The sequence below is a fragment of the Triturus cristatus genome, chromosome 3_2 (assembly GCF_964204655.1).
Source record: "Triturus cristatus chromosome 3_2, aTriCri1.1, whole genome shotgun sequence".
NCBI classification, from domain to species: Eukaryota; Metazoa; Chordata; class Amphibia; order Caudata; family Salamandridae; genus Triturus; species Triturus cristatus.
In genome coordinates this window covers 1,002,847,124-1,002,865,767 of record NC_140584.1, presented here as the reverse complement: position 1 = coordinate 1,002,865,767, position 18,644 = coordinate 1,002,847,124, and the positions used below count along the sequence as shown (strand labels likewise).

Below are 18,644 nucleotides of genomic sequence, written 5' to 3'. Positions count from 1 at the left end.
TCAGGTGCTTTTCCTCAGGCTCCAGCTGACAGGGACTCTAAGAAAATGGAGCAGTCAGCTTAAAAGGTCTTCTCTCCGTCTAGCATGGCACTGAAATCGACCAATGCTACTTGTCTGTTGGGCCGTTATATACATGCCTTGATGGACTCGGCAAAACAGTTGGCCCCCAAGTTACCTGATGAGGAAAGGGGAAACTTTATGGAGGTTCTTTCGGATGCTCAGGCTGCAGCTAGACCGGTTATTCAATCAGGCCTGGATGTGGCTGACTCAGTGGCCAGGGTTATGGGCTCCTCCATAGCTACAAGAAGGCAAGCTTGGCTTCAATCCTCTGGATTTTCCCCTGATGTCCCGGAGACTCTTTTTGATTTGCCATTTGAATTATCTAAACTCTTTGGGGAAAGGCCGATTCGGCTTTGCAAAGGTTTAAGGATGGCAGAGCCACGGCGAAATCCTTGAGATTACAAACCCAGTCAAGGGGTTTTGGCTACAAAAAATATCGTGGCTTTGGAAGGTCTTCCTTTCGCAGCTTCCGTCAACCTCAGCAGCAGAATCCACTCTAAGTCTTCTAGAGGAAGAGTCAAAGGTCGCCAATGTGGTTTTGCCCGCAATCTCCTCCTCTTCTGCCTCCCCCGCTCCCTCTGGTACCGCAGGAAAGCAGCCCTAGATCCCCCATCCTGGATCATGTGGGTCCTGTAGGGGGTCGGCTGTCTCACTTTCTACAGGGTTGGAAATCGGTCATGTCAGACTTTTGGGTTTTAAACCTTGTAGAGAATGGGTACGCCCTTATCTTTTGGGAATTTCCTCCTCCTTACCCTCCTTGCCAAGGTTTTTGTTCAGATGACCATTTGCTTCTTCTTCAGAAGGAGGTCCTTGCATTACTACAAAAAGGTGTGATAGAGGTGGTTCCAGAGCAGGAAAGGGGTCAGGGATGCTACTCCCGGTATTTCCTGATCTCTCAAAAGGACGGTAGGTTACGTCCGATTCTGGACCTCAGGGTCTTGAATTTTTACCTGAAGCAGGAGAAATTCAAGATGCTGACCCATGCTCGGGTTCTTCTGGCGCTGCAGCAAGAGGACTGGATGGTGTCGATTGACTTACAGGATGCGTATTTTCACATCCCCATTCTGAAGTCGCACAGGAAGTATCTCAGTTTTACGGTAGGGTTGCAGCACTACCAGTCTGCAGTCCACTCTTAGTACTGCACCTCGAGTCTATCTGGATGACTGGCTGCTCAAAGCGGAGTCGCCAGAGATGGTGCTTCATCATCTGCGAGTAACATCTCAACTGTTGTTCGACTTGGGTTTTTTAATCAATGTGCCCAAATATCACCTGGTGCCCTCTCAGTGCAACCTGTTCATAGGGGCGGTACTGGACACTACTATGTGTCGAGCATTTCCTCTTCCACAAAGAATTCTGGACATTCAGGAAAAGATTAATTTGTTTTACGATGGAGCGGTCGTTCCAGTCCTGAAGGTCCTTCGCCTGCTCGGTCTGTTTGCTTCCTGCATTCTGTTGGTCAGTCATGCGCGCTGGCACATGAGGGCGCTCCAGTGGTGCTTCCGCAGACAGTGGTTTCAACACAATGGAGATCTCAGGGAGTCAGAATTTCCAGAGACGCTGCAGCAGAGCTGACTTGGTGGAGTGTGCAGGGCAACCTGTCTCAAGGAAAGCCCTTTCAGCCTCCTCCGCCGGTGGCCACAGTGATCACGGATGCCTCCGCTCTAGGGTGGGGTGCTCATCTGGGGGATCTGGAGGTCAAAGTTCTTTAGTCTCCAGAGGAAAGGTTGCTTCACATCAACCTTTTGGAATTGCGGGCGATACGTTTGGCACTAAAGGCTTTCCTTCCCTCCCTTCGCGGTCAGTCTGTTCAGGCCCTGACGGACAACACTACTGCGATGTGGTACATCAACAAACAGGGAGGTGTAGGGTCGTATCGTCTCTGTCGAGAGGCTCTGCGATTTTTGTGTTTGCAAATCACCTAGCCAGTGTGCTGAATGTTCGTGCGGACAGCCTCAGTCGGCATTTCTCGTCCGATCACGAGTGGCGGCTTCATCCAGAGGTGGTCCATCACATCTTCCAGATGTGGGGGTCTCCTCGGTTGGACCTGTTTGCCACTCATGAGAACGCGCACTGCCTGTTGTTCTGCATTCTCCAGTTTCCGCTGCAGGGAGTGCTGGGAGACGCGTTTCAATTGGATTGGAGCCCACAACTCCTTTACCCGTTTCCTCCCATACCCTTGATTCCTCAGGTTCTGAGGAAGATTCGCCAAGACCGGGCCCAAGTCCTATTGATCGCCCCAGATTGGCCAAGACGGGTGTGGTATACAGATCTTCACCTCTCATCGCACCCTCCGCTCTGTCTCCCTCTCAGGGCAGACCTCCTCTCGCAGTCGCAGGGGCAGGTTCTACACCCCCACCTCCAGAGCCTGCACCTTCATGCCTGGAGATTGAACGGGGCAATCTGAGTTCCTTCTCTCTCCCGCCTGACGTTGTGGATGTTATGTTATCTTACAGGCGACACTCCACAAAGTCGATTTATTCCAATAGATGGTCTAAGTTTGTTAAATGGTGTGGAGAGAGATCCATTGATCCTTTAAAGGACCACTTGTCGAATGTTCTTCAGTTTGCTCTTTCCTTGGCTCAGCAGGGTTGTGCTGTGGCCACGGTTAAGGGCTATTTGTCGGCCTTATCAGCTTCTCCGTGTCTACCTGATCAGCCGTCTTTATTTAAGTCTCCTATCGTTTTGAGGTTTATCAAGGGCCTTACCAATAGGTTTCTGCCTACTCCCTTTGTTATGCCCCAATGGGATCTAAATCTTGTTTTAACTTTTTTAATGGGTTCCCCGTTTGAACACTTACATAACTGTCCTTTGAGGCTTTTGTCTTTTAAAACAGTCTCTCTGGTAGCCATTACCTCAGCAAGGAGGGTGAGTGAGCTTCAAGCTCTTAGTTCGAAACCCCCGCTTTTGACCATACATGCTGAAAGGATGGTCCTCAGGATCGGAGTTGCTTTTCTGCCTAAGGTAGTTACTCCCTTTCATCTGGGTCAGTCCATAATTCTCTCTGTGTTTTATCCTCCCCCTCACCCTTCTAAGGAGGAGGAGAGACTTTACCGCCTGGACCCTAAAAGAGTGGTGAGCTTTTATTTGGACAGGACAAAGGACTTATGTATGGACAATCAGCTCTTTGTGGGCTACGTTGGTCGATCAAAAGGCAAGGCTGTGCACAAGCGCACTCTATCTAGGTGGATCATCTTGTGCATCAAGATCTGCCACACCCTTGCTGGTAAGGAACCACCTGAGGGTATTGGAGCATATTCTACTAGAGCCAAGTCTTCCACCTCTGCTCTGGCCAGAGGTGTTCCTGTACTGGATATTTGTAAGGCATCGACTTGGGCCTCCCTCCACACCTTCGCAAAGCTTTATTGCTTGGACTCCGAAATGAGGAGGGAGGGCCACTTTGCGTGTTCTGTCTTGCAGGACTTTTTGGTATAAAAGGGTGGACAACCTCCTCCGGGAGCGGGACTGCTGTGGGAATCTCTTCATAAGGTGAGGAATCCACAGGCAGATGTATCAATCAGAAGAACAAGTTACTTACCTTTGGTAACGCTTTTTCTGGTGGATACAGTATCTGCCTGTGGATTCCTCACTGACCCACCCTCCTCCCCGTTGTCACCTTTGTACGCCTTAAAGGATGCCTTATTTGGCATGTTGTTTTACATTGTATCTTCTTTCTATCTGGTACATTTATAGAAAATACTTATGTTCTTTAGCTTTCCACTTTGATTTTGTACTGTGTATACTTGTTAAAATGTTGTGTACTGTGAATACTTTGAATCTGTTGTCAGTCCACCTGTTCGCCTCGGAGGCAAGGAAAAAATGGGTGGAACTGACGTCATCACTCCCACGAGGCTCTCTTATGGCTCCAGTGACGTCATGCGGAGTCTCGAGCGGAGCCGACGTCCTCGTCAGCGTGGAGAGTTAGGGAAAAAAGTACGCGGAATGCTGGCGCAGGGGATATTCATAAGGTGAGGATTCCACAGGCAGAAACTGTATCCACCAGAAAAAGCCTTACCGAAGGTTAGTAACTTGTTCACTAGTAGCGAAGTAGCTATGTTCTAAAGCTTTAATTTGCTTAAGGATGAGTGTTGAGTCTATAAATGCTTTCTTTTTTCTCTGGTATACAAAGTCAATTATGAAACCCCTGGCAGTAGCTTTAAAGGCATCCCATATAAAATGATATTGAGGAGCAGAGGAGAGGTTGTTATGGAAGAATTCATGTATAAAAAGCGTGAATTGTTCGACAAATTGAGAGTCCAGGAGAAGAGAGTTGTTGAAACGCCAGCGACAAGATGTAGAGGCAGGTGAAGGATAATCCATATCTGAAATGACGGGGGCATGTTCTGAAATAAGAATGGAGCCAATCTCTGCATTAGTCATGAATTGAAGAGCATGTTGTGTGAGAAAAATATAGTCTATGTGTGAATGAGATCTGTCAACGGGGGAGAAAAAGGAATATTCTAAGACATCAGGGTGAGCGGTTCTCCATGAGTCTACCAATCCTCTGGAGGTGATAACCTTATGAAAAGTCTTTTGCATCTTGTTAGGGATATATCTAGTTTGAGATTTCCGATCTAAAAAGGGGTCCATAAGTTGGTGGCAATCGCCATCCACAATTAAATTATCAGCAGCGTGGGAGGAAAGAAGATTAGAAAATTTGTTCCAAAAAGAAAAGTCAGTGCTGTTAGGGCCATAAACATTACAAAAAGAGAGTTAAGTGTTAACCTTAGTATTCAAAAAGAGCCATCTACCATTAACATCTTGGAATTCATTTTGTAACTGAACATTTAAAGACTTGTGAAACAAAATAACAACACCATTCTTGTTGTTCACTGCCGGGGAGCAAAAAACCTCTCCTGCCCACTGTTTGCACAGTGAAGACAGATCTAGTAGTTTGAGGTGTGTTTCTTGTAATAACGCTACATGACATTTCAACTTAGCGAGCTGAGACAAGACTTGCTGTTTTTTAACAGGATTACGAATACCTTTAACATTCCATTAAATTATACGAAGACCATTCATTGGTAAAATTTTAGAAAGAATAGACGCGAAAGTAGAAGAAACTTAAAGAGTGAGTAGAAAAAAAGGTGTAAGAAACCCATTTAAAAAAAAAAGGAAAATGCTCATGGTGGAAAAAAGCAAAGATAAATAAAAATAGAGATATGTAAAAACGAATAAGGGTCAGAGGACAGGAGAGAGTAAAGAGGAAGGAAAATAGAGATATAAGCTTGAAATAACCATAATAACAAGAAAAAGAGAGAGTAGAGAAATACCCTAAGCATGAAATGGAAAACGAGAGATGCAGTGGAAACAAGAGCGGAGAGGCAGGAAAAGGAGAGGGGGAGAAAGAAAAGTGAGAGGGGATAGAAGAGGAAATGAAGAGGGTAGCATAGTCTCCCATAAAGAGTTAGCAAAGAAAAGATGACGAAAAGCCAAATGGCTTTAGCCATAGTAATCAAAAACAAGAACAACATTAATGTGGGGGGGGAGGGCAACGAGCAAGGGGGCCGCACCAAAAGGGGGACACCGAGAAAGGATACGTTTACTAATAGAAAAACAAGAAGAGAAAGAGATTAAGGATAAAATGGTAAACATACGACACAAAATAGAAGGGAACTTACCAGAAATGGGAAGACAAAGAACGAAGTGAGCCATGCATGACAAAACATAAGGATAACGTGGATATTATTATTATTATTTATATTTATATGGCGCACGAATCATCCCCAAAGGGATCTCTCGACGCCTCGGCGATATGAACATCAACATCGGGAGTTGCACAGGGAGACCCAAGAAACAGGGGAAAGAACAAACATGAAAACAATTAAGGCTTTCTCAGTTCCATAGCTTCTCCCCTGTGAGTGCGAATGAATTTCCGAAGATCAGCTGGGTCTTCAAAAGAAAAAGTTCTGTCTTTGTAAGTCACTTTGAAAAAGCACGGAAGTATAAGACCATAACGGGCATTCGTGGATCTCAGAGATGGTCTAAGGTCGAGAAATTCCTTACGCCGGGTGGCGCTTGGCTTAGAGACATCTTGACTGAAAAAGAATTTGTGGCCAGACCAGAGCATCTGCTTGTGTTGCTTGGCAGCATTAAGGATTGCCAAAAGATCGGAGTACAAGAGGAAATAGGCAATAAAGCCTCTTGGTTTAGTTGAGGAGGATGCATTCTGAGGACCCAACCTGTGCACCCTTTGGATATTAAAATCCATAGATTTCGGAAGACCAACGATCTGCAGGACTTGAGTCTTCAAAAAGATCATGTCCGAGCCTTCTGATCCTTCCGGAATTGCTTAAATTGTCGCGCCTATTACGATTTTCTAAATCCTCAGTAGACTTTTTAAGTTGAGTAACTTCTTTAGTGAGGATATCGACTCTGTCAACAACGTCCTGTGCATCACTTATCTTTTGTTCCACATCCGAAAGTCTTGACTCAAGGCCAGACCATTTCTCTTCAATTCTCTGAAGAGTAGCAGTAGTGTCTGTCATGAAGGGTCTAATGAGGCGCAGTTCATCCATGAGATCCTCTAACGTCAGAGGAAGAGGTGATTTCGATGGAGAAGATGGGTCTTTTTTGGTGCGCTTGTTGGTACCTCCAGAGGTATAACCGGCAACTCCATGGGCCTTATGTGAGAGTGAGAAATCCATGGTGGGGTGTAGTATATGATGCAGCAAAAAGTAGAAACTCTTAGGGCAAAAAACTCCAAGGTCACAGTTAGTACTGCAAGTAGAAAGGATACCAGTAAACACAAGCAGAGCTTGACTGAAAAGTGCTGAATAGCTTCAGTGCCTTAATAAAGAGGAGGAGAAATTAAAGCATATCACAGCGGACCGTCGAATATGAAAAAAAAGATGGTCCATCCAACAAGCATATGGCAATTAACTTAACTCTGTTTGACATCTGCTCATAAGAGAGGTTATTTGTGTGCGGGCATTTCAATAGAGAACCAAAATTTATTAGCGCTCCTACAAAATATGGAAAAAAAAAACATTCTCTGACAGAAATCACAAAATCGCAGCCGCACAAAATATAGCCCCTGAGGAGAAGCAAGATCAAAGAAGTAGGCGACTATAAGCATAACAAAGTAAGCCCCATGGCCACATTATTCCATCCATAATTTTTCTTTTCTCTGAGAAACCTGTACATGCATCCAGCCCTGAATTTTAAGCTTCTCATTCCTTTAGGAATTGCTACTGAAACTCCATGCTTGACAATCCTTACTATGCAAAAAAGTGACCAGGAAAGGACAAAAGATATAACGCACTATGCACCATATTCTCAAAAACGTGCAAAATCGTAGCGAGGCTGTGAGGAAAACAGCACAACAGCCATCGCTCAAACAAAATGGCGGCCACAATTAACCGAGACACTGAGGCACAGCACTGGTGAAAGAAAAAGTTATGAAAGGGACAGTATCCCAATCCACAAACTTGCCTCAAAGTGCCTCTCCACCTCCGACGTGAGGAGACATGCTTGGAATGCGGTTCCGCCTCCTGCAAACGAACCCTTTTGATTAAAGCGGAGCTCGGTGGCGCGGAGAATCTCAGGGGGCGGCCAGCTCACATCACCGCCGGCGAGCGCCTCTTTGAATGCGGTTTCCTTAAAACAAGTCACGTGTCCCCATTCCGTAGGGCAACCTAACTTTATCGAAAGATAGTAATTTTTGTGTCTGTAAAAATGAATGACTTGCTTTGGCCCTGCAGGTTTTCCATTCCTCTATACTCTTCGGTACAGCCACATACAGCGGAAAGATGCTGCTAATTTTAAGATTTTATATATTACAATGTCCCACGTGTATTGATCGTATCAGCTGCAGCTGGAGGATGGAGTAGGAAACAGTTCACAATTAATTACATGTTTATGCTCAATAGTCTTACATGATATCCACACTAGAAGTCTCTAAGAAATCTAAGTTCCACAGTCCACATTTAGTAATGCAAACAGTAGGACTATGTAGGGACAAATTATGTTTAAATACACGTATAATCATGTTTGTAAAGTTTAAAAAAATGGGGGCGTGGCCAAGATGGCGATCCGACGTGCTGCTCGGCCTCTCCTGCTGGCCGCCTGACTCGGCACTTGGGCTCTGCCGTGTAGAGCGACTGGAGACGGAGCAACGAGGTCCCACCGAGGTAGCGGAGGCAGCGCCCTCCCCCCGGAGGCCGGGGGCGCCAGCGAGTCCCTTCTGAATCGCCGCAAACAGCAAGATGGCGTGGGGTGGCCTGGCCGCGGCCTGCTTGGGGTGTGATCTAGGCCCCGGAGCCGGGACTGCCACGATACGTTTGCCGCGCTGGAGAGGGGGCCTCAGCGGTGAATCGGGTTCCTGGTGCCTGCTACTGGAGGTGATCCCCGATGCTGGGTGCGGCCCTGCTGCCTGTGGGGCCCCGCTGACGGCCCCGACTGGAGTGCGGCCTGGGCTGGTGCGGCGGACCCGCCATCTTGGGTGAGGCCGCGGGACCGGCTGCTGACGCGGGGCCCGGCGGTGGCGCCGCAGGTCTGAACATCGCTGCCGACGCCCAGGACACAGGTAAGTGCCCGTGCAGCGGGGGAAAGCCGCAGTGTATATCGGCACTGGGAGTTGTGGGCAGCGGGGTGGTTGCAGTGGTGGAAGTGGCGGAGCCTCGCAGCCTTGAGTCACGCAAGGAGACATAACGGCACACACGGCTGGGGACACTGCACCATTGCTGGGATCGTGGTGGGCTGCGCTACAGCACCTCTGAGTCCGGCGGGTTTTGCGGGGGGCCGCCTGTGAGGACTGCGCGTGCCCTTCGTGGAGGCCGCTGCATCGGCTCCGGCCCCCTATTAGGGCCGAGTGCTGTGAGGCTTGATGACGTGTTGGTGGTGACGGGCCGGCGCACCCAGGGGGTCTGCAGTCACCAGCCCCCCAGAAGAGGCACTCCTACTCCCGAGGAGCGCGTGGTGACCAGGAGTTTCATCAGGACAGGGCCTGGCCGCTAGCGCGAGCTGTGTGTGTGACTTGGAGTGGAGTGGGACACAGGAGCGACGGGGAGCTTGACGTTGCTGCACATCATTGTACAGCGGATTTTCACTCGGGGATGCTTGCTGCGGCTTCTCGCCAACACCGGGCATGTCCACCTTCCGAGTACGGCGGGATAAAACCCTCCAGGAACTCTTTGTAAAGTCCCAAAGTGGCCAGGAATCCGGAGATACTCCTGTGAGCTTGGAGGCGGCCGCATCTATGGGTGCTGAAGGAGGGGAAATGATCACCAAGGCCTTCCTTGAATCACTGTTCGTGACCCTGCGGGAAGATCTGCAAACTCTTAAACAGGACCTCACGGCGGAAATCAAAGAGGTCCGCCGAGACATGGACAGCATCGGCGAAAGGGTCGTGGAACTCGAGGAAAAGACTGACAGACGAGAGACGGAGATCTCGCTGCTACAACAAGGCGTTATCTGCATTCACGACCAGCAGGTGGACCTTCAGTCCCACCTTGAGGACTTAGAAAACCGCTCTCGACGCCATAATATCAGGATCCGGGGGGGGGGTTAAGGCTGATTAAGAAGCGGGTGACATATTCAAATACGCCAGAAAGCTCTTCAATCACGTTCTGGGAAAACCCGCTTGACACAGACATAGCACTTGACAGGGCGCACAGAGTGGGACCCCTAGCGCCTGGGCAAGGCTCCACCATCCGATATCTTAGTCTGTGTGCAGGATTTTCGGATCAAAGAAGAGATCCTGCGGAAGGCGCGGCAGATGCACCCGTTGACATTCCGTGGCCAGAACCCGGTCCTGTACCAGGACCTTGCCGCTCTGACACTTCACAAACGGAGGATCTTTCGACCAGTCACCTCATGGCTACGCCAACACAACATCGCAAACAGTTGGGGTCACCCATTTTGCCTGATCTTCCGCATGGATGGCAAGTTGTTTCAGCTCCGTTCTCTAACGGAGGCGTGTCGCCTTCTAGGCATTGAGCCCCCAGCAGTGACGAAAGCCCTACACCCGGCGCGGACGACTCTAAGCCTCGATGGAAGCAACAAGGCCGACGACGCCAGCTTAAACTGTCGAACCCGACCGAAATCTCCAAAGGCCAGAAAGCAGCGGTGGAGACATTGCCGGCAGAGTTGGCAAAGACACAGTCTGGGTGACTTTATCATCATGCACTTGTGTTTCTGGATGGTTCGGTATATGCTAGGCAAGCCTAGCGGGAGGGGGAGGAGACGGCATTGGTCACGACATATTCCGCATGGACAGTTCTCTCCGATCATTGGAAGATGATGGACTACGACACGTCTTTTGTTGTTTTTCTAGTTCAATTTTGCCTCACTTTGTGGGTTTAATTACGGACTTTTTTGGGGATTACTTTGTTGGGTTTTTGGGGTTCCTTGTCCACCCGTTTTTGTTAGATTGCATGGGTCCACGCAACCAGCTTTACTCCCCATGGTCCCAGACCCCAGATCTTACGCATGCCTGCAGCCTCTCTGCTCCCCTAAAAATTCCTTCTACTACGCTTAAGGTGCTTACCTTGAACGTGCGGGGCCTTAATAATCCGGTGAAACGTAAAGCAGTCCTGTCATGCTTGGAAAATGCACATGCAGACATTTGCTTACTACAGGAGACGCGCCTTCTTGCTAAGGATTGCCATCGCCTCAGGTCCCGCAAGTTCCCTACGCAAATGTTCTCCTCAGGCCCCACTAAATCAGCTGGTGGGCTGTCGGCGGAAGGGCTAGCCTGCTTACACGATCTCGGCCTGCAGGACTTATGGCGCAGCTTTCACCCCCTTAACCGGGAATACTCCTTTTACTCCAACGCACACCACACCTAGGCTGGACTATCTGCTGGCATCTGCACCTATTCAGGCGATGGCGACGGGGGTGGGGATGGGGGTCGCCTCCCTCTCTGATCATGCGCTGGTCGTCGCCTCCCTGGCCCTCCCTCCCACACACCTACCCGCATGGACGTGGCACCTCCGAGACACCCTTTTGCACCGGGTAGAGGTGGTTGACCATATAAGACGCTCCATAATGGACTACCTCTCCCATAATGTTAATGAATATACTACCCTCGCCACTCAATGGGCAACACTCAAAACGGTCGTAAGGGGGGAATTGATAGCTTTCTCAGCAGCTGATAATGCAGAGCACAGGCGCAAGAGGGATAACCTTACCCAAAAAACAAGGGAGCTAGAGCAAATGCACCAGCGGACGGCAGCTCCACGGGTCTGGCGCCAACTAAAATGTGGCAGCAACTCGCAGCGTTAGATCAGGACAGGGTGGAGTTCGCAGCACTTTGGCTACGCCATACCTACTACACGGGGGGTGACAGATGCGGCCGCCTTCTCGCACATAAATTACGTGAGACCTGACAGCAACAAGGGGTTCAGGAGATTCAGGGGGCAGATGGCAGGTGAGTCTCGGAGGACCCGGAGATCGCTGAGGCGTTTTGGGATTGTTAAGCCCACCTTTGCACTGGTGCGCCGCTGTCTATCTCAGATGGGGCCGCCTTCCTTGAGTCTGTGGACCTGCTGGCTCTGACAAAAGCTCAAGCTGACCACCTTGACAGGGACTTTAGGGTTGAAGAGGTTGTCGCCGCCATCGCGCGCTTCAAACCGGCTAAGGCACCAGGGCCAGATGGCTTCTCCGCCATTTTTTATAAGACATTTTGTGCCCAGGTTGCACCGCTCCTTACCCAGATCTTTAATTCGTTTGGTGAACCCGGAGCGATCCCAGGAGATATGTTGGAAGCCTCCATAGTAGTTATCCCCAAACCAGGGAAAGATAAGACCGCTTGCGGGGCCTATCGCCCCATTTCCCTTCTTAACATCGATCTTAAATTATACACGGGGATCCTGGCTGCCCGTCTAGCGCCTCACATGCCTGGCCTCATAGACCCGGACCAGGCGGGTTTGATCCCGGAGCGTCAAACCTCAGACAACACAAAACAGGCCTTACACCTAATAGAGAAAGCCACGCGCACACGGGGCGAATACATGATGCTCACTATCGACGCTGAGAAGGCCTTCGATAGGGTCCACTGGCCCTATCTGGCGCAGGTGCTGGAAAGGGTGGGGCTGGGAGAAAGGTTCCGCACATGCATTTTTAATTGTTATAAGTTCCCCACAGCTACAGTCCGTGTGAATGGTCACACCTCCTCCCGCTTCCCTATAGAAAGGGGCACCAGGCAGGGGTGTCCCCTATCACCCCTTCTGTTCACGTTTTACATGGAGCCCCTAGCCCACAAGATCCGCCACAATTCATTGATTACAGGGATAAAATTTGGTGGCTATACCCACAAGATAAGCTTGTATGCGGACGACGTCCTGATCTCGTTGTCCAATCCCAGAATGGCGCTGCCAGCATGTCTAGCAGATCTTAAGACCTTTACTCAAGCCTCGGGGTTTAGGGTAAACATGGACAAGTCAGTGGCCCTAGACCTCTCCCTTGCACACTCTACCCACACGCACTTACAAAGCCTCCACCCCATTCAATGGGCGACCGACACAATTTCATATTTAGGGATCCTGTTAGCTCCCACCCTGCCGGGCGTCGTATCGGCTAACTACGCCTACCTGAGACAGAAAATTCGCAGGGAGCTCGGCCAGTGGAAGCATTATCCCCTCTCCTGGCTGGGCAAAATAGCAGCGGTCCAAATGACTATTTTACCCCAGATTCTCTATCTATTTCGGACTATACCTCTCCGACCGCCCCAAGGGTGGATTCAACAAACGCAATCTGACCTGGCACAATTTATATGGAATGGCCACAAACCGCGACTCAAACAGGCATTGGCGTCGCTCCCGCCGGAGGAGGGGGGATTGGGGATTCCGGACCTCTGGCTATATTATCAGGCGGTTCAGTTGCGTCACCTGGTCGAGTGGAGTCAGAAAAGCACTTGCTCTCCAGGACCAGGCGGTGGCAGCCAGACCTCTGCAGGACATCCCATTCCTACGGAGGCGACTCAGACCTCCCAACTTATACACCTCTCATATCACTCGAGCTACCCTTGAAGTGTGGAATCATACTTACATTAAACACGCTCTCACTACGTTCCCCTCCCCGCTCACACCACTGTTAGACAACCCTGATTTCCAACCCGGCACAGACGCGGCAGCCTTTGCACACTGGAGAGCGTCGGAGTGCCGCTCCCTATGCCATATGTTTGATGCGGAAGGGGTTCTACCGTTCCAGCAACTTAGGCAGGACTACGGACTGCCTGAAACTGAACGGCTGCGCTATCTCCAGCTACGGCATTGGGCGCTTCATACCCAGGTTAAACCGAACGCCAGCAGACGCCTTTCCGCCTATGAGCGGTGGCTCATTACCCGTACATCAGACAAAAAATTGATATTCAGATTTGTGCAAAATGTTGCAAGCCACGAAGATCCATATGTATAACCCCGGCCGAGCGAGATGGGAAAAAGAACTAGGGAGAGCATTAAGTCCCAAAGAATGGGAGAGGGTGTACTGTAGGGCGCGACATTCCGCATATCACATGGGGCTGACAGAGACTCATACAAAATTAGTTACCTACTGGTACTATACCCCAGAGCGCCTTCATTTAATAGATCCCACTAAAGAAGCGACGTGCTGGAGGGGCTGTGGGGCGGTGGGTACCCTGGTACACTCGCTATGGGAGTGTGTACATCTCCAGTCGTACTGGAACCAGGTCCTGGACGAGGTGGATAAACACTTCGACACAGAAATACCACGCTTCCCGGCATATGTCCTCCTGGCTTCCGAATTTAGGGAGGTCACGTGTCCCCGATATCTACGACTGTTGCGCCTTACTGCCCCACAGAGGACAGACCAGGACCACTCGGGCTCTAAGACGGGGACCCGAGTACAAGTTTAGACTTTTCATTTGGTGGATAAGGGACAGGGGTGGGGGGTGGAAAGGGGGTAGGGGGTTTATTAAGATTCTTTTATGTTTCGGTATGCAATGCTCATGCTAATTTGATATGCCATGGCTGAGCAATGGGTGGCCAATCCGGCTGCATGTTACTAAAGTGACTATAGCAAACAGCGGTTGGCGTATAGCTGTACCCTCTTTTTTGTATGTTGGAACTTCAATAAAGAGATTTAAACCATAAAGTTTTCAGAAATAAAAAAGGTGTTACGTGTCTCATTGAAAACCTTGTTCATGTAGAGGTTCAAGAGTGCCTTCTAAAATATGATTTTGAGGGATTTTCAAACCGCAAACTCGCTGATAGCCTTTTTAACTTCGTTATCAATGATTGCAGACTCCTGTAATTAGTAGAGCCCTCATCACTGAATTGAGAAGTGTGTGAATCTAATGAGATCTCAGTGTTACTGCTTAGATCAGTGACACTGGCCTTCCTAACCCATGCAAGATTGGTTATTTTGGGCACTGCTTTTCTTTATCAACAGACCATGCCATAGATTTGACGAGTAACAGATTTTCCATGTTTCCTAACCGCCCATCTCATGTACATCTGTAGACTTCCTGAGAGGCTGTCCTAACTTCTGTTGTATACGATCAGTTTGAGTGTCTAAGTAGAGCAAATTAACACACCGGTCTGGGGTTGCATGTGTTCTCCTTATTAGGGGTTCTAGCAGTTCGGGCTGCATTGTCTGTTTGAGCCAGCAAACAATTATCCGTGTCAGTTTTTGTTGCACAGACATGAGAATAACTGCTAAATAGAATGCTTCTGTTCAATCACCAGTGATTCACATTTATTCAAGCATTTCCACCAATCAGTGTTTTGCTGTTTAAGGAGTAAAACCACCACTCTTTTTACTCCCGTGTGTCTGAGAATGTGTCTTTTATTGAACTCTTTTGCACTATGAACCATATCTTTTTTTGTTTTTGTGTTGATGGAACACATCCTCTTTTTTTTTTTTGTTAGAAAAGTAGGAGTCCGACACTTATTTCTCAGAATGTATCATGAGTCTTCACTTCAAAGTAATACATTCGGATAAGACTTGGTGATCCCTTCTGATAAATCTAGATACTGAAGTAATTTTTAGAGCTCCATTTACATATACACTGGCAAGACCACAAACATTAGATTGTTACTTCACTGCCTGTTCACAGACTTATCCATCTTTGCTGTTTGTTTTTAAATGGCTGAGAGTAAGGTATAGTTATGCTGTATTGTCTATTCTGGTCAAAAGCTTTTCTTTGTTTAGTTGAGACTGGTGAGTAGTGCATAGTATTATTATATGAGTTCCTAATGATCTTTTCTCAGTTGTTGGTATTTTCATGAATGATGGGTGTATTTTTATGGAGTTTAATTGAAGTATTGCATTTCACTTTGAGACAGCTGAATAATTATGTCATGTATGAATAGAATCTAGTCTGATGCTCTTATATGTACTGATGAAATTCTAGGAGTACACCGTAGTAATGTTTTGTTTCATTTTGATGGTACAACATACAGTTTTGGAAAAATTGCAACAGATCATCTTTAAAACACTTTCTTTCACCCTTTCCTTTTGAAGTTCCCTGTTTCCAGATGTGGTCAACTGTATGCAGACTGATAACTTGGAGCTGAAAAAACTAGTATACCTCTACCTGATGAACTATGCCAAAAGCCAACCAGACATGGCCATCATGGCGGTCAACAGTTTTGTCAAGGTAATTATAGCCAGTGTTTGTCATAGGCCTTGCATTTACTGGCCCCTTTATATCCTGAGGAAGGATGATGATCTGTATATGATCAAAGGGTAAGGCTCAGTATTGCCACCTTACAAAGCTCTAAATACCACTGGGACATGTGTGCTCATAATCTGTATATGTTTCGGTATTTCCAAAGCCGAACTTCGCTGGCTAGCAACAGAGCGCTGTACTGGGGCAAGCCCTGGTGGGGCACATGGAGGTGGGAAACTATTGGAATTGGACCTGGCAGGAAGGGTTTCTATCCGTTGCAGTGATTAAACACTTGAACTGCATTGACAGCTTTTTTCTGCGAAGTGCTGCTGCCCTTGCTTTCAGATGTGGTTTTTGTGTCACTTGCTGTCCCTCCTTGCCAACTACTTGGTATTTGGCTACACTGTAGGCACGGCCAGATTATTATTTCATTTTTGAAAAAGACCCCAGTATGAGCATGTGCCTGTATGCTTGCTCTACGCCTCCACCAGTGTTCCACCAAATGTAGGCTGAGATAGTGAAGTCTCTGCAACAGAAACCCAATATTTCTGCAGATCTCCTTTACCCACATAACAGAAAACATCCACAGCAAGATCCTCATCAGTTATACAAATCACGTTCTATTAGCCGCTATGGAGACTGCAGCAGTTTAACATGAACTAACCCTCACAAATTGTGCAGTACAAAGAGTATTGGCCTCTGCTAGAAGTGCTACCTCGAAGGAGGCGCTGATGAGGTTCTGCGCCTTCCCTAATGTGGTACCTCAGAGGCTGTTGTAGAATTTCTTTTTGTTTAAATGTCTTTTAGTTTTTATAGGGTATCATAACAAACACATTGTCAAAAGCAACAACTATCGCATGGAGGACAACTACACAGTACATTGCTATATAGGCAGCAGTTATTCCATTTAGAAAAGGCAGTGCAATTAATGAAGAATACCCTGCGACATATTAAAACACCATCATATCGACATTGAAAGTGAGTTATAGTTATGGTGATTGACCACCCTGCCCAAGAGATGTACCGGGTTCTGAATCAATGACAGCTGGAGATCTCATGGCATAGTCCAGCAGGTCTAGTCCGTAATGGCTTATCCAGGAGTTTTTTTGACTGTTAAGGATAGTCAGGCCAGTCAAAGAGGTACTAGTTACAGGGTGTCTGTCAAAGATGGAACAGTAATAGTTCTAGGGACTAACAGGCATGCACAAGAGTATGATTTATCCTTCCCTAGAGAGTGCTTAAATTCAGGGAGATCATTTCTCAGCTCCAGAAGTCAGTTTTTTTGAAGATAAGAAATGTCATTCTCCTACTGAAGGCAACTGCCTTATGTATCCAGCTGGTACATTTGGCCTGCTTAAGGGTATTCCTGCCTCAAGAAGGCAGGCACAGTTAATGGGCACAGTCTGGAGATTGTTTGGACCTCTAGTTATCATGTGCAGCAATATATGTGTAACAACAGGCTGAGGACTCTTCATTTTGCCTAATTTTCCTCAAGGCTGGCTAATGGAATTGGTGCATCCTTTTGCAATTAGAAGGCACTTGGTGAATGCTACATGTGCGTAATAGAGCAGAAAGCAGTCCACGTTAGTGAATTCAGTCATATGAGGCAAAGTAGAGTTGAGCTGGACTAACTGTAGGACATCATCAAGGAGGCAAGTACATATATCCATGAGCTGTCTAGGAATCACAATACCAGTACTGAGTAAATGATTGCTCAAAGTGCCACAGGGAGCAGACCTAAAAAACAATGTATTTTGTATCTATTATAGGTAATTGATTTGTGCATAGATGGAGTGACAGCATGCATGCTGGTTTATTTCTTCCCCCACTTCTTTTCCACTAAGCTGTGATCTTCCTGTTGAGGGAGCGTAGTTTAATACAATTCTCAGAAGTTCTCTTCTGGTAATAACTGCTGTTTTTGGGACTTTCTAACCCCATGATTCCCTTATGTCTATTTGTTTCTATGCTGCTGTCAAGCAAAGACTGGTATCTGTGAAAGCTGTTAACCAATCCGGACTTGTGCAGTTTAGAGAGCATTTCTTAATGTTTGGTCCCTACATTGTCTACATCTTTCTGCTATTATTTTCTTATTACACTGAAAGCTTGCACTCAAGAATGAAGGCATTCGTTATTCTTTCCATTTGCGTTCTTTTTTACGACTGCATATTGCATTATACAGCCTTAAAAATACTTGTAAGCATTTCCACAGAGCATGAGTTCATTATCTCTTACTAAAGTAGCTATCCCTCTATTTATCTCGTTCTCTCTCTCTCTCTCTCTCTCTCACTCTCACTCTCACTCTCACTCTCACTCTCACAATCTATTAGCTTTGTGTATTCCGACACCCTCAGCAAGCTAGCGCTGGTTCATAAATTCAGCTGGGCCAGCAGGTTAAATTATCAATCCAAAAGCAACTGCGGTTTTCCACCATGAATTCGAGCCAGCGACCACTTTGGATCAAGTTATATGTATTCACGGACAAATAAATTAGAGACCACTCGCTTTTCCTTTTCATTCCACTTTAAAAATGGGAAGTGTCGAATACTCCCCTGGCTGTTTTTTAGGTCTCGCCTCGGCAGCGAATGCGTGCTGTCTTGTTGAGACATGCTGTATCTACAATATGGGCTTCAAGCACCGCCCATCTTTTTAATTGGTTCCTTTGATTGTGCTTCGTAAAGGCCTGCTTTGGTTCGGTTAATATGCTTAGTAGTCCCTCCTTTTGTAACCTCCCATTAGGACTACCCCTGTTACATGTGCTCTTTCTTTTTATTTATTAATTTCTTTGAGCACTCATTTGTTATTGTTTTTTTGTGTGACTTTTTGTAGCTCGTTTTTGAGCCACAACAGCAATACACTTCCCTAACCATAATGAACTTATCTGGATGCCGCTCTTCATGTTTCAGCATGGGGCTACTATGGGGGACCGCGCCCCTTTCTATTTGTTGTACGCTTGCTACATCTAGCTGATGATCAGCGAGCCCCCACATTTCATCTTTCAGCATTCCTATTGTCC

The 18,644-nt window shown here is 47.5% G+C and overlaps 1 protein-coding gene across 2 annotated transcripts in view; it reads left to right on the top strand.

Annotated features, from left to right (window-relative positions):
- The window catches only part of AP2B1 (adaptor related protein complex 2 subunit beta 1), a 575,856-nt gene that overhangs the window by 155,834 nt on the left and 401,378 nt on the right, over positions 1 to 18,644 (top strand). For both annotated transcript variants that reach the window (XM_085649631.1, XM_085649630.1), the window contains exon 4: positions 15,484 to 15,619. In XM_085649631.1, coding sequence (XP_085505757.1) covers positions 15,484 to 15,619 — 136 coding nt within the window. The remainder of the gene's footprint in view (positions 1 to 15,483; positions 15,620 to 18,644) is intronic.